The following is a 15269-nucleotide window of genomic DNA, read 5'->3' as shown; positions in this document are numbered from 1 at the left end:
TACGCTTTCTCCAATCAAAACGCCTCTCATAAATTCATAATAATAATAGTACCTAGTCATCATAAATATTTATCCCGATCAGCAGTTTTCCGTCCGATACAGTCTTTCCCACTCCGCCCACCCGTGCTCGCTCCTGAGTTCCCAATTCCGATAAGGGTTATTCGGTGGCATGGTTGGTATCGGATGCGGTTCGCCCTGAGGTATCGGTTTTTTTTTGTCTTTGCACGCCCGTGACCTGCATAGACACTGCTTTTCTCTCCAGTACCGTTTGCCGTAGTGGACCGTAATCTCCTCGAACGCTTCGATGTCTCTCAGTGCCACCATCATCATGTATATTTGTTTTCCAATCGTGCGGGAGCGGAATTCTACAGATGGTTCACAGGAGTGGTTTACGAATCGAGCCCAATTGCCGTACCATTTGGGACAGATAACTGCCCTCGCGGTATTGGAAGTCTTGGCCGCGAGCTTCAAGCAATAAACTGGATCATACTGCAACCCTTCATTCTCGGATAAAATTTCTCCAATAAAGGCACCTAACATAGTATCCTTGGTGAACTTAGCTAGGGTTCGCACTCCAACCCCCCGACCATCTGCAGTTTCAATCAGCTCGAGAAATAAGGCGGGATATCGCGGATATGTGCAGTCACAGAGTGTGTCCGATGAACAAACGTCGCACTCTCCATCGGATGGCCGGCGTAACGTTGGATCATCTTGACATGTCGGATGAATTTTGTAATTCCCGATGTTCTCTTGATAGTTGTTTTCGAAACGACGTCGTTCCAAATGTTGGCGCTCGAGGTTGACCACAATCTCGTGCGGATGCAGCGTCTCTACATCCCTCCCTCCCGTCTTTATAGGGCCTGGAATCGGGCCATCGTAGGGGAGCAAGGCTTTGGTGTCTTTGGTGTCTAGGCGCCTCGTCTGCGCAAACGCCAGGATACTGACAAAATTCTCTTCCAGAAGCTTCTCGAAGGCCTCCCACACAAGATCTGTTTCCTTCAAAGCGGCACCCCTGAACACAATTGTACGTGCACATATTGAGAACACCTCTGGATCCTTACTGAAGCTCTTCCAAACATTAACCAGGCGTTTTTGGAGTCTCATGAGTCTCTCCGGTGTGTTCGACTTCTTGCGTCTCCTGAGCCGGCGAGAAAACGCCTCTCTCTCGAAGGTTGGTGGCTCTCTTCCGCCTTTATTGAAGTTCATGATCATATCTAGAGCCTTCGCAGCATGGTTCTGATTACGCTTGGCTTTGTATATCCTTTGGTCAGTCAGTACTCTCCGACTCGAACGAGTAGACGGGCAGTTCAGCCATTGGACATTGGCACACAGATTAATCTGGCGGTATAGGGCTTGAAGCAAGATTTTTGCCCTGCTTTCCGCTTGGAATCTTTGCCGTCCATCCTCAGTGGTGGTATTGCCTATTATCCGGGGCGGGTTGTCGTTTGCCATTGATGTTGATGTGGCTGTCTTTGACTCGATATGGGTAATTCTACCCGTTGAGATTTTCCGATTTGTTGATACGATAGGCGGAATCCTTTCCAAGGTGCGGGTTTGATACTATATGATGTTGGATGGTATTGTTTATTTGGTAATGCCTCTGACGCTTCGAACTTGGGCGGTTTCGTACAAGGACTATGATGTTTTGTCGGGGTATTTTTTCTCTCTCTCCGGGGACCTTATCTTTCTTATGTATTGTTTCTCATCCATTTGCTACGACATGGGAAATCAGGTTTGATGAAACGAGAGAAACCAAGGACGGCTTTGTCAAAGCCGTCGGGGACGTGCAAAACAATCGTCAGGGGTTGGAAGGTATCAATTGCTGAAGGCGATTATCGACATAAAGGAAGATCCAAAAGAGCCCCTGGCGGCACTTGTTTGAAACAGGACCGCCCGAATTGTTATAACTGAGTTAAACTACTCCGTAGATATCTCCATATTGATACTTAATATCTACAAATTTAGCAGAAGTACCCGAAAAAGTAATGATTATTAACACCAGGATCTGTTATTGATGAAATTTCCCTGAAAGATGGAAATATAATAACGCATGCGGCCTTATCAATGCTTCTTCTTAGATGCAACATTCAAGAGAACCATCCCCTCCCTATATGAACCTTTGCCTTCAATTTACTGGTTTATAAATATTTAGATAAAGTTAGATAGTCTGAAACATGCCAAAGGCACCTTGCAAGCTGCCTGCTCATGGCTATGGGGAATATTGTTTGGTTTTGCTCTTTATTTACCGCATATCGGCTGTTTCTTGGCAGAGCTCCCCTTCCTTCCTGCAGCAAAGTCCGGACGGAGCTCATCATCACCACCTCAAACCAACATCACCACCATCAACCGTGTGCAAACAATCACCCAAACCAGTCAAGCCCAGCGCGCACTGTACAGCAAACCGACAATACTCCATGAGGAAAATAAAGCGCATGTCTGTTAGTCTTTACTAAGTTTTCTCAAACCACTGACTGCCCCGCGGCTAGCACCTAAGGGTTTGGCCTGAATGTTGGCTTTGCTTTGAACCTCTCCGCATACTTAGGCCGCCGCCGCAACAAGAACAGCAGCCCCAGCTATCTCCCCACCAAGAGCAAGCTCCAGTTCCGCCTAGTTAACCCGCAGACTGCTCCGAAAGCACCACCCTCTCAGTTACTGCGCGGAAGCCAGTGGCCGAGATGATGACCTCTGTCGATTTGCCTGAAGATGCGATCGAGAACTTTATATCTTTCACCAATGCGTCCCGCGAGAAGGCAGTAGCTTTCCTCGAGGTATGTAAAATAGGATCCCAGGATTGCCATGCCTTCTCTTCTTCGGACTTTCGTTGCCATCTTTCGTTTACGTTACACTTGCCCCAACCGTGAATTATGTTTTTCGTGGGACATCATCGCTAACGTTGTATGGTCTTTGGCGCTATATGATATGTCTAGGCAAATAACCGCGATTCCAATAGAGCTATCAATGCCTACTTCGAAAACCCTGATAGTATTCAGCCTGAAGTGAGCATCCTTCGTATACTCTGCAAGCTTCGCAGCTTGTTGGTTTAGAGATAGTTGTTGACTGATGTTTATATCAAGCCAACGGTAGCTTGGCCTATGCCACCTTCCAGCCAACAGGAGGGATATGGGTATCAGAATCAAAATATCCATTGTGAGTTCATATGGCTACGTTCCGCAAGCGATGGGATATCGTATTCCTGGCTAGGCGATCTACCAAGCGCATACTGATATATGTTACTAGCATTTAGAATCGACTCCGATCCGGTTCATCCCGTTGGATATGGAACGGCTCCTTCACGACCCCCATCCAGAATAGGCTCTCGCGAACGCACTGATGAAGCCAAGGTAGGCCAACCGATCGAAGGCCTGCCGAATAAACCTGCTGGTAAGTTGTCGAAAAGTTCGTTGTCCGTAGAATGTTGGTCAAGGTTCTGACTAGTGTTATAGCGGGGACGGGTCCAAGTCAGCATATGTCTCTTGCGGAGCAGGAGGAGCACGAACTCCAAAGGGCGGTGGCTCTGTCGCTGAATGCAGAACTCGGTGGTAATGGTGATATTTCCATCGATGGCGGCGGTCAGGAGACCGGTGTTATCAACACTAATCAAACCAAGCTAGCGCCGGCAACCCAGAATCATTATGAAGAAACTGCTTGGGCTTTGACACTTCTAGAGCCCGCTGCTCGAGAAGTGTGTATGCATCCAGATCCGGAGGAGCGGATGAGGGTCAGTAATGAACCTGTGTTCCTTCGCCCTTCAGACGAGGCAGATTACCTAGCGGGCTTCCTTACGATTCTCCATTCAATTCCGCTAGCGAGGGAAGCTCTGCTGCTTCGGGATAAGGTCATCGATGACTATGGTAGTGACCCGCAGTGGTGGAATGGACAACCTATTAATCTTCCTAGCTTGGTGACTCTCGCCGACGATGGTTATATGGATGAAAGTGGGCACGATGACGTTTTACTCGAAGTGCAGAGACTCATGACGTTTTTGGATTCTACACATCGCGCATTTGGAAGCATCGATGCCCTTGCCAATCTTAAATCTATCCAGAGCTGGAATACTGAATACAATGTTGGTCAATTTTTGGAGTCGTGGCAACGGGCTGCCGTCGCAGCAACGCCGAATAACCAGCTAGCTACAATTTTTTCATCATTGGCCTATAAACGGCCGCTTTCTGTGGATGAAGAACCGATTGATAAAGAATTCTTGGCGTTGGAACTTCCCGTTCATTCAGACCTCGTGGAAACGCTGTACGATGCTATCGATATTTCAATGTGGCAAGATTCGGCAGACTCAGAACTTGATGATATATGGCTAGATCGTATTGGGGAAGTGTTTACTCTGCAGTTGAACTCTACGGACACGCAGAAATCCGTCGATGTTAAGATCCCTGCTGTGTGGTACCCGGACAGATATATGGAAGCGTGTAGGGACATCTCGCGCGAGATTCGCAAGCGCAGAATTGAGACCAGTGTGGAGATCGATAAACTGCAGCATCTGATGCGACTATTCTCGGCATCAACGATTGACCATTCAACATCCCAGACCAGAAATACTTTTGATTTAGCCGTGAGTGCACTGCAAGTCGCGTCGCGGAACAACCTCGTAAATGGGTCTGTTGGGGATCCAGAGATGCAGGAACAAACCGTCGTGTCCCATGAGGCTGCTATGAATCTCACTAAAGAACTGAAGGCTCTCACGGAAAAGATTGATCAGAAACTACGATGTATGGAACATTTTTCACCCTTCCAAAAATGTTAACCATTTTACTAATACTAGCTACAGCGTTAGAGGAGAGGAGAGTGCAGGCCCTCGAGGAATTAAGGCGGTATTCGAAAGAGCTTACCACCGCGTCTAACGACCCAGCAAAACCACCACATAACAAATACACATTGCGGGGCGTTTGTACCCATCCTCATGTTACGTACGTATTAAGACGGCGTGAGATGAGCATTGAAGGAACCGACGAGCGCAGTTCTACGAACTCAGCGCCCGATGAGTGGCAGTGGTGGCGAATCAGTTTTTCCGTTGATGATGCCACAGCTCGGCACGCAGAATCTACGCAGACTCCTGTGGTGCCTTCGTTGCATCAATGTTCGGCTATCCCCCAGGAACTAAGGAAACCAAGGGTTCCTTTGCCTTCCAATATGGATGTGGCCGGGTATACGGTGCGGCCTGTCCGAGAAATAGAGGTGCTTCGCGCTGCGAAAGAAGAGGCTCGTTCTGTGTTGCTTGTATACGCGAACGAAAATGCGGTCAACTTTAAGGAGGGGCCTCTTCCGCCACAACTACAAGTGAGTTATCCTCTTTATTTATTTGTTATTATTTTTTTATTATTATTTTCTTTTTCATACGTAAGTGTTTATTAAAGTCTAACGCTGAACCCCAAATGATATAGGCATTTGTCGACGCGGACAATAAAGTCTTCGAAAGCGAACGAGAGGAATTTGCTCAAAAGCTCCAACAACAAGCTGAAGAAGAACTCGCAAAAGGTAGCGACAATTCGTGGCCTGACCTCGAACCCCTGGGCGGAGAGTTTGATGAGACCTCAAGTGCCCAAAAACAAACATCTGGGAAAGCTTCAGGCCTGGAACACGCACCCGCACCTTCTTCATCATCGGTGTCAGGAGAAGAGCCTACTGGAACCAGACAAGCAGGTCGCAATGCGGCTGGAAACAGCAATCACAAGAAGCACTATTCGTGGGATGACCGGATCCCCGCTAGCCTCCTCCCGGAAAGTTCTGCGTTCGACAGCAATACGATAAATGTGTTCGACTATCAAGTCTCATCATTCCCTGACACGCCACCCAGTGAGCCGGAGGACAAGGAGCCGGAGATGCAAGAAAGAGGAGTTGGTGGTGGGGGAATGGCGATTCTAAGGCAGGCTGGTAGTAGTGGAAGTGGTTCGGTGAAGCGCTCAGTCCAGCCTGCTGTTTCTATGGGGCGGATCCAGGAGGAGATTGATGATGATGGTGAAGATGACAGTAGCGGCAATAGCCGCGGCCCCGGAGATATGCGGGTGGATTACGATAACCCGGCTAGCCGTACGGCGGGGGGGTGAGTCTGTATCATGTATGAGAGCAGTGGAGATCGGATGATCCTCTATATTGCGTAGATGATGATGATGATGTTTTTATTAGGCTGAGGCCCTACGTTCGTAAAGGTTTTGAAGGGAGCCCAGGATGCCTCACGAATTTTCTTCCGCTTCATTATTTCCCTTTTCTCTATTTATTGATTATTCACATATGATGACGTATGATCAGAACAGGGAGGGGGGTTCTCACTTATATTTTCGGATTTTGTTTTTCTAAGTCTTTCTTCCCCAATCGGGTTTAACAGGGGGTAGGTATTTTTACATTCATGACATCTAGTTACTCATATTCATAGACCTACTTTAGCATAGTCATTATCAGGAGACCCTTACTTGGATTTTCTCCAGGTACCAGTAGGAGGTGACTTCTCAACACTTCGCGAGGGAGTGCCTCAAGGTACGATTGTTCGCAGAGCCTTCATCTAAGACATTCTAACGAGGCCTACTTCCAGTACCATGGCACCGAAGTCCCGTGGATTAACCAGCTGCTGCGCAAGTGCATGCTGAATCGTGGTCATGATGAAACGTTGTTCGGACATCCTATCCTCAAACTTCCAGGTGTAGAGGGCAGAGACTTGGTGGTTAATTTCACTACAACCGAACGGGAGCTCTGCTAGAGGGTTATTGTGATGTTCCTGGAAACAAATCACGGTAGTCCCTCCATCTTATTGAATGTCAACAAGCCGATATATGCTTACAAAAGACAGTGTTCTCGAAGCCCGTTAAAAACTACAGAATGGAGTGTCAAAATAAACTTACCCTATTTCCCCGGCTGCGGATGTTTACTTGCCATCTACTTTTAGCACAGATGGTGCTCAAAGACTTTCTAACCATTGATTAGGTACAGTCACTTCAATTAAGCATCCGCGAATGTTCAGAACCGGAGGATGAGCAGATGTGCAATTTGATCGAAGATCTTATTAGAGAGCAAAACTTGCTAGAAAATGAGCAAGAACAATCATCATCAGTCGATAAAGCTCAACTCTCAATACTCCGAGTTCCAGTGTCGCAAAAACTGGTCAACGATTTTGTTGATACTCTCAAGCTCCCCGGCAAAGAGCAGGATAAGTCAAAAGAATGCATCAGATGCCACTGCCCACCAATCTCAGCCCATCTCACATCGTGCCTACATATTTACTGTCAAGACTGTGCTGAGGAGACAATGATTTAGGAAGGGTATGTTTGTGATTGTGGTGCTCCTGTCGGCCAAACGATGTTCTGTGGGTCTTTGGAATCGCTCATTGCTAGGGCCACGCCCCAATCTGAAGGAAACCAAATTGTGCCGTTAAACCCTCGCAAAAGGTCAAGAGGGAAACCCAATACAAAGGGTTCTGGAAGCAGAGACCCTGAGGAAACGGTTATGGACTGGGTGGACCGTGCAGGCCATAAAATGCCAGGAACAAAATTAACAGCAATCAGCTCCTGCCTGGCGGATTGGTTCAGGAGATTCAGCCGAACAAAAGTGGTGATATTCACCCAATTTCTGGGAATGGCTTCTATTCTGAGTTCAATGTGTCAGAAAAATGGCTGGGGACAATCTGTTGGTAAGCCTATCTAAGCCCTAGTTTCTTCTGATCCTAGTAATATTTTTCTCCCAACTCACTCACTGGATCCACGAGCACGAGACAAACATATTAGGACATTTTCTAAAGATCCGGCAGCCCGCATTTTGATATGCTCTCTCAGAACAGCAGGTATTGGGGTTGACCTTACAGCTACAAATAAATGCATCTTGGTTGATCTCTGGTGGAACGAAGCCATGGAGCAACAGGCATGTACATGTACATTTCCCATTAATTACTGTACCAGTCATCTATCTTTATTCCTAACCGCATGCTAGGCATTTTCTCGGATTTTCCGCATTAGACAACAGAGGAACGTCGAGTTTGTCAGGATTGTAGTACAAAATAGCATCGATGACCGAATTCAGCTCATACAAAACGAAAAAACGGATGGAATTGAACAGGTGATTGGTTCTGAGGTCCTTACGTCACGGGATACACTCGCGAACCTTTGTACTGTTCTTGGAATTGAACAGGATGACAGTATGGAAAGAGGGTATAGATTTATTTCGGACAAGGAAGCCGAACGGAGGCATGAAGCAGCGCCAGTTACTGTGTTTGATGGCGAGACTGGCAAGGCACCCGGACAAGCTGAGGCTGATACCTGTGCCAGCGCGGCTAGCAACATTAATGGCCTCGCAGATTCCCGTAGCAATCCCCCCGGTGTTGGGAACGTTAAGGATACGGAGAGTACTGAGAGCTCTGCAGATAAGGTTGGGGATGTTGGAACCATTAATGATGGCGAAACCTGTGAGATTGCTAGCATTGGGGGTGGTACCCTTGCTAAAGGCACCAAAAGTGTTATTGCAAATGGCACTGGTGAGCCTGTCGGGCCTAGCCAAGCTACCCCCCGTGAGGTGGGTTCTGATGTGTCCAGGGACCTCTAAAGATGCTAAGTTTGCGGTAGCCAACGAGGGCAGTGACATTTTCGGCATTTAGGGGCCGTTGAATCTGGTCAGTCTGGAGCTACCTGGGTAGGGTTAGCTCTGGGATTCAATCCCGAAAGCCCTGAGGCTACCGGAGACTCCTGAAAAGCTGAATCGCAATTAGGTGAACTGACTGCCTGTGCACATGAGGCTCTAGTATTTTCATTGTGGATCGATCCCTGTTCTTTTTTCCTATTGTCTTTTCTAGTTTTGTTCTACAAGCTCAGAAATGGACGGGGCTAAGACTCTTGTTCGCTCACCAACTATTCATTCCTCTTTAAGTTGATGCTCACGCATGAAAAAGCCAATATAGTTTATGGACTCATCCGAGTCCTACTTTCTTTTTGTTCAGTTTTCTTTCTGCTTCCCTGCTGGCGATGCTGGAAGCTTTCTGTGTTTCTCTTCAAGTTGGGAAGACACTTTGTGTTCTCCTCTCGGGAGCAACATGCGCTCATTCCCTTTTGTTTGCCGATACTGCATAGTACTGGACCCCCTAGATTCTCTTCAACATTGAACTATTCCGGGACACAGTACAGACGGCAGGCGATGATTTGTTTTTAACCAACTTTGCAAGTTTTGTCTTGGTTCACGAATTTTTAGTGGAGGCGCAAGGCCCGAGTTCGCATTCGGGTTTTAATGAGCCGCAGAGAAGCGACTCCTGAATACAATTGAGCTTCGTGAAATCTTATATTATGAATTACACAATATCCGCGAAAAGCGGAGGAAAATGAATCATCAACGTTATAAGGTATGTCTGTATGCAAGCAGTAAATAATGATACTGAAAACGCGCCTCTGGTCAAATAATTCAAATCCCAGCCCTGACCGACTAACAATCCTACACCAAGCATGATCTCGTATATCAATCACAACTATCGAGGAAAGGGAAATATCGCGTGTGGTGCGTTTCGGGATTTTGATAACCGAGCATCGTTAGAAGCAATGTGACGAATAATCTTATATCTCCTCGATCGCACAGTTAGGATGCAAGACGTACACAGCTCTTTGCTCCTGTTGCAGTTGCTGTGAGTTGTCGGACTCGACCAGGCCTTCACCGCGGATGAGCATGAGGATATTGTCCTGTTGAATTGCATTGCCAAGTTAGATGTCTAGGTTCCAAATGCTTATCAACGGGGCAGAAGGCTGGATAATGCCAAACAAGACAAGTAGAAGCAGCTAACCTTAACCATCCTCTTGAGTACTTTAACGGCCAGTGACCGCTCAGCTTCCATCTCCTCCTCACTGTTCAACTCCGATTCAATCTGTTCAAGATACCAAACTATCAAATCCTCCTGCTCCACCCCTTCCCCTGCATTGGCCTCATCATCGTTAACGCGCCGGACAAGAATGTTAAGAATTCGCATATATTTGTCGTATGTAATCTTCGTTTTCTGTGTTTGAGGCTGCTGTGTTGTAGCACCAGGTCCATTCACATGATCGTCATCATCACCTGTGCGCATCGGGCTATCTCTATCCCTATCCCAGCGAGGAGTGCCATCGCGAATCTCAGAGGAGTTATTGGCAGGTTGGTCACCAGCTTCATCATCAACCTCCACGTCATCTTTTTCAACGGTAACAATGCTCTGCCTGAGAAGATCGAACGCTTCGCGGACGAAACTAGGAACGATCTCTTCAACACAGTTGGCCTTTGCAACTGCTTCAGATAATCGGATCAAACTTTCTAGCTGTCTGACTGTAATGCGATAGCTACTTCTTCCGAGTCCACCTTGAGCGTCGTTGGCACGGAGTTCCTTGTATTTCTCCACGAGCAACGCCTTGGCTTCTTCGGTGAAAACAGGTCGAAAGGTTCGGGCAAACCTGATATACCTTTGCAGCTGCTCGGTGGTGAGGTCCGGTTCGACAGCATCGTCGCGGTTCATATGGACATTGACGATGTGTTCAGCGAGGTTTCTATCCACGGCCTCATTGGGGTCATCACGGATAACAAAGAAAAGATCAAAGCGACTCATAATAGGGGCGCTGAAATTGAGATTTGCCCGAAGGGTGGCTTTGGGGTTGTATCTCCCACCGATTGGGTTTGCAGCGGCAAGAATACTTGCGCGTGCATTAAGGGTAGTGTGAATGCCGGCTTTAGCAATGGAGATAGTTTGTTGTTCCATTGCTTCGTGGATAGCGACTTGGTCGCTAATGTCCATCTTGTCAAATTCGTCGATGGCGCAAATGCCGCCTCCGTTCTAGATACTAAGTGTCAGGATCATCACACCAAACAGGCAGAGGTTGTAAAAAACAGTAGTCAGAAACTCACCGCAAGCATCAAAGCTCCAGCTTCTATGGTAAATTCGCCAGTCTCCGGGTCTTTGACGACTGAAGCAGTTAACCCAGCGGCTGAAGATGCTTTTCCACTAGTGTATACAGCTCGAGGGTTCAGTGAACAGATGTACCTTTCATAATGTTAGTCGAGTTCGGTTTATAAGGGAATTTTCAGATGCCTCACTTCAAAAATTGACTTTTACTCGTGGAAGGGTCTCCAACTATGCATATGTTAATGTCTCCACGGATTTGCATGTTTTCCTGTTGCGTGGTTTTGGATACTCCGCCAATTAATTGCAATAGTAAGCCCTTTTTAATAGCTCGGTGTCCATAAATCATGGGAGCAATCGAGTCCACTAATCGCGAATAGATGTAGTCCGAATGAACTAATTTTTTAAGATCCTGTACTTCGTAAGGCGTAAGTGTTTCGAGTAGTCGGTCCTGCGCCTCATCCTCGTAGGTTTCTAGCTGGTCGGTTTGATTCAAGGAAGCAAGGATGTTTTGTGATTGGCCATTCAGTTGCTGGGAAGTTGGGCGGCCAGGAGTGGTGAGATCAGGAGTTACCATACAGGCAAGGAACGCGAGACGATATGTGAGGTCGCGAACGCCCAGTGATTTCAAGCCGCTCACTCCACTTCCACCGACGTCACTGCCGCGAAAGTTCCCATTGTCTCTAGTAGCTTCTGGTCGGACACCAGGGAGACCTAGCTGGCTAACGTCCGGGACAACAATAAGTGTGCCAGTGAAAATACACCTCTCTCCGGCTTTGGCTCGATCGACCATCTCTCCTCGTAAAATAATGTCCATCGTGCGTGGCATGCTACCTGTTGGTATTTCATGCGACGATTCCTGCAACTTTACTTTCTGCCAGTCGACAAACGTGCTCTGACGGATATCTAGTCGCCAGCCGACACGATTCCCACATGTCAGATTTGGGCATTGTGTGGGTTCAGTATATTTGAATGTCTGTTCCACTTCTTCAACAACTGCGTTACAGCCCTCGCAAATGAAAGTGCCTAACGCAAGTTCTGGGCGAACTTCAGAAGTTCTTGTCACAGTCCCAGATATTGAAAGCAGCTTCCCTATCTGAGCAGTTCGGAGTTGTCGCAGTCTCGAGACAAGCGGCAGGTTGTAGAAAGCCAATGAAAACACCTTGTCTGTTTGCTGGTGCCTTGTCTTTCCTGCTAACGAGTCAGGCTCCGTGCTGTCGACTGCTACGGCTGACGTGGCGGCCTGGGATGACGTGCTGTTTATCTGTCTATGCTCTCTGAAGTACTGGGGTTCGTATTTGGCAATAAGATTGTGGAGAGCTTTGGTCAGGTAAGGTTGGAATCGGTAATATTGATTAGCAATAGCATCAGCCAGAATTTGGTTTGAAAGGGAGGTTAGGTGTGTAAAGTCGACGTAGAGGGTGGAAAGCTGGTATCGTTGTAAACCATGAATTTGCGCAATGTAGTATTTGTTGCTGGGTATTTCGGACGACGGAGGAACGCCTGAGGATGAGGGCTCTTCAACATGTGTCTCCAATAATTCTTCGAACGCTTGTTGCACTTTTTCGCCTGCAACATCCTGGACAGGTGGAGGTCCTCTCCCGTAGAGGGGATGTCTTGGGTGTCTAGCGAGGGAACCGCCCGGGCCAACAACTTGATCATCTGCGAATCCCTCCGCCTCACTCATTTGGCCATTGCTTTCTGATGGAGCATGATGTCGGGAGCTGGGTGGTTGATCTGAGGACGGAAACGGTCTTTCCCTGCTTCCTGGGTTAGAGCCCAGTTCGGACTGTAGAATGGCGTCAAACAGACTAGACATGGTGTGGTGGCTATCAACTCTAATATCAGGGCACTCCGTTAAGAGGTGCAAGAACAGTTCGTTAAGTGCAAATTGTCCCTCTTAAAGAAGTTCCTGGAGCTCGATCAGGAGCATAACGAAGGGCGATTGGGACAATTGGGCTCTTGCAAATGAAGCTCAAAGTAAAAGTCCAAGTGGGAGCGAAACGCGTCGGAGTCGCGAGCGCGTACAGGAATTACAACGGGCCGGACGATCACGCGTAAAGTGGTTTGTGTTGGTGATTACTAACGTAATCAACCACCTAACGCTCGTTTTCACCCCAGGAAGCAGAAAACTTGACCTCGCTAAGTGCGCCACTTGTCACCCAGGAAGCAGAAAACTTGACCTCGCTAAGTACGCCACTTGACCTCGTTATGTAAGCTGACCTTGCAAATGTGGCCCGTGCCACTACCTGACCTCGCACAATACATCTTTTCTTGTAATTTGAAATCACTTAATTATTTACCATCAATTCTACAATCAATTCAAAATCAATTTAAAATCAATTTAAAACTGAAATTATTCTTGAATTTAATAATAAAGTAAGTATTTATATAATTTACACTGAATTGATTATTAATTGATTTTCAATCAATTGTTAATTACTTAAATATATAGATTGAATTTATTTTATTACTATAATTAATTAATAATTAATTCAGAATCAATTCAAAATTAATTCAAAATCAATTTAATACTGAAATTATTCTTGAATTTAATAAATAATACTGAATTAATTATCAACTGATTTTCAATCAATTATTAATTACTTAAATATATAGATTAAATCTATTTTTATTACTATAATCAATTCAGAATCAATTCAGAATCAATTTAAAATCAATTTAAAATCAATTATTAAATATTTTTATCTTAATATATTTTAAAATTCTGTAAAATATCTCTTTATATTCTATATGAATTTATCTATTTATTTAATTGATTATGAATCAGCTATACATACTTTGATTAATTAATAAGCTAAGTGAATAAATAAATTGAAAGATTGAAAGTCAATTATTAACTGATTATTACTGTATTATATGAGGTCAGAGTCATGATTATGTAATAAGGTTAAGTAATATACTTAATAAGATCAAGTTTTCTACTTTCTGTTTTTATCACTTAGAAAGCAGAAAACTTAACCTTACTAAGTATGTCACTTAATCTTATTATGTAAGCTAATCTTATAAATGTAGCCCGTGTCACTATCTGATCTCACTTAATACATCTTTTCTTGTAATTTGAAATTACTTAATTATTTACTATCAATTCTACAATCAATTTAAAATCAATTTAAAATCAATTTAAAATTAATTTAAAATCAATTTAATACTGAAATTATTCTTGAATTTAATAGTAAACTAAGTATTTATATAATTTACACTGAATTAATTAGACTGATCATGTAATCGTATCTGAAATCAGAATCAAACTTTACAGTTATTATATTATCTAAAAGCATTACTTCTGATTATAATTTGTATTCATTACATTAATCTCAAATTCTGTTATTTCAAATATTAAAGATTTCAGATTCACTTTTCAAATAAAAATCTAGTTTTAAATAAAGAATATATTTAAATTCTTAGTTACATTTTCATTCTGATCTCATTATTGAAAATAATATTAAATGAGATTATGAAATTATTTCTCACTTACATAATATTATAACATAGTACTCATTTGTTGAAAATTCAATAGAGAGTATTATTAAATATTATTATATTTCTGAACACAGATTATAATCAATATCATTTTAATTAAAAAAAAAATGTAAAATATAAAAAATAACAAAAAAATAAAAAACAAAATAATAAGAAAAAATCATAATAAAAAAAAAAAAGAGAAAGAAAAAAAGAAGAGAAAGAAAAAAAGAGATAGAAAGAGAAAGAAAAATAAAAAAAAAAAGAAAAGAAAAATAAAAAAATAAAAAATAAAAATAAAAAAAAATCAAGATTACAGAGCTACAGTACTCTTAAAATACTTACTTCTCAGAGTCTTTATAATATTCATTATCAACTGTGTATCTCTCACAGTGAGAATAACATAGTTATAATAAGTCATTATCTTAACATTATCTAATAAATAATCAGTATATATCTATATAAATGTGAATAATTAGAAAACATATACTTAAAAAGTGTGATCAGAGTGAACTCTGCTGCCACTTGAATAACATCAAGAACAGAATACTGAAATTGATGATTTTTCTCATCAATTTCATAAATAAGATATATGAAAATAATCTTGAGAAATATAAGATTCTCTGACTTCTGATAGAAACAGATCTCACAGAGAGACTCTATTTTCATTATATCAGAGACTGAGTATTATTAAAAAGTATTACTTTAATGTATATATACTTACTGTGATGATTCACTCTCTATATATGTAACTGAGAGTTATAGCTTTCTCACACTGCATAGCTCTCTCTGAGATGCTGCTGCTGATTTGCAATTTATACAGTCTCTCAGTTCAGTATATACTATGTATATATAGCTCTGCATGCTGAGACTGTGTTAATCATTATAATCTGATGTAATACTCACTTTTTACAGGTCATGTTTCATTTAGTTGAGAAGAAAGGAAAATGCA

General features: G+C 43.8%; 3 protein-coding genes across 3 annotated transcripts; 1 reads left to right on the top strand and 2 right to left on the bottom strand.

Annotated features, from left to right (window-relative positions):
* Positions 1-78: 78 nt before the first annotated feature.
* Positions 79-1648, bottom strand: BDCG_04130 (SET domain-containing protein; the record flags this gene model as incomplete). Its single annotated transcript, XM_045419796.1, has 1 exon — positions 79-1648. The coding sequence occupies exon 1, from the start codon at positions 1450-1452 to the stop codon at positions 79-81; it is 1374 nt and encodes a 457-aa protein (XP_045276025.1). The 5' UTR covers positions 1453-1648.
* A 1027-nt stretch (positions 1649-2675) lies between these two features.
* Positions 2676-8535, top strand: BDCG_16861 (uncharacterized protein; the record flags this gene model as incomplete). Its single annotated transcript, XM_045426048.1, has 11 exons — positions 2676-2768; positions 2928-2996; positions 3075-3147; positions 3238-3381; positions 3444-4721; positions 4781-5289; positions 5394-6052; positions 6514-6667; positions 6928-7154; positions 7335-7630; positions 7988-8535. The coding sequence occupies 11 exons, from the start codon at positions 2676-2678 to the stop codon at positions 8533-8535; spliced, it is 4050 nt and encodes a 1349-aa protein (XP_045280754.1).
* Positions 8536-8545: 10 nt separating this feature from the next.
* BDCG_04127 (minichromosome maintenance protein 6) lies at positions 8546-12931 on the bottom strand. The gene is made up of 4 exons (XM_045419795.1): positions 11029-12931; positions 10840-10975; positions 9755-10768; positions 8546-9653 (listed from the first exon to the last, which is right to left on the bottom strand). The coding sequence occupies exons 1-4, from the start codon at positions 12651-12653 to the stop codon at positions 9531-9533; spliced, it is 2898 nt and encodes a 965-aa protein (XP_045276024.1). The 5' UTR covers positions 12654-12931; the 3' UTR covers positions 8546-9530.
* Between the last annotated feature and the right edge of the window lie 2338 nt (positions 12932-15269).

This window comes from Blastomyces dermatitidis (genome assembly GCF_000003525.1).
Source record: "Blastomyces dermatitidis ER-3 genomic scaffold supercont1.4, whole genome shotgun sequence".
Classification (NCBI taxonomy): domain Eukaryota; kingdom Fungi; phylum Ascomycota; class Eurotiomycetes; order Onygenales; family Ajellomycetaceae; genus Blastomyces; species Blastomyces dermatitidis.
Note: the sequence above shows the minus strand (reverse complement) of the source record. Positions and strands in the feature narration are given on the sequence as shown.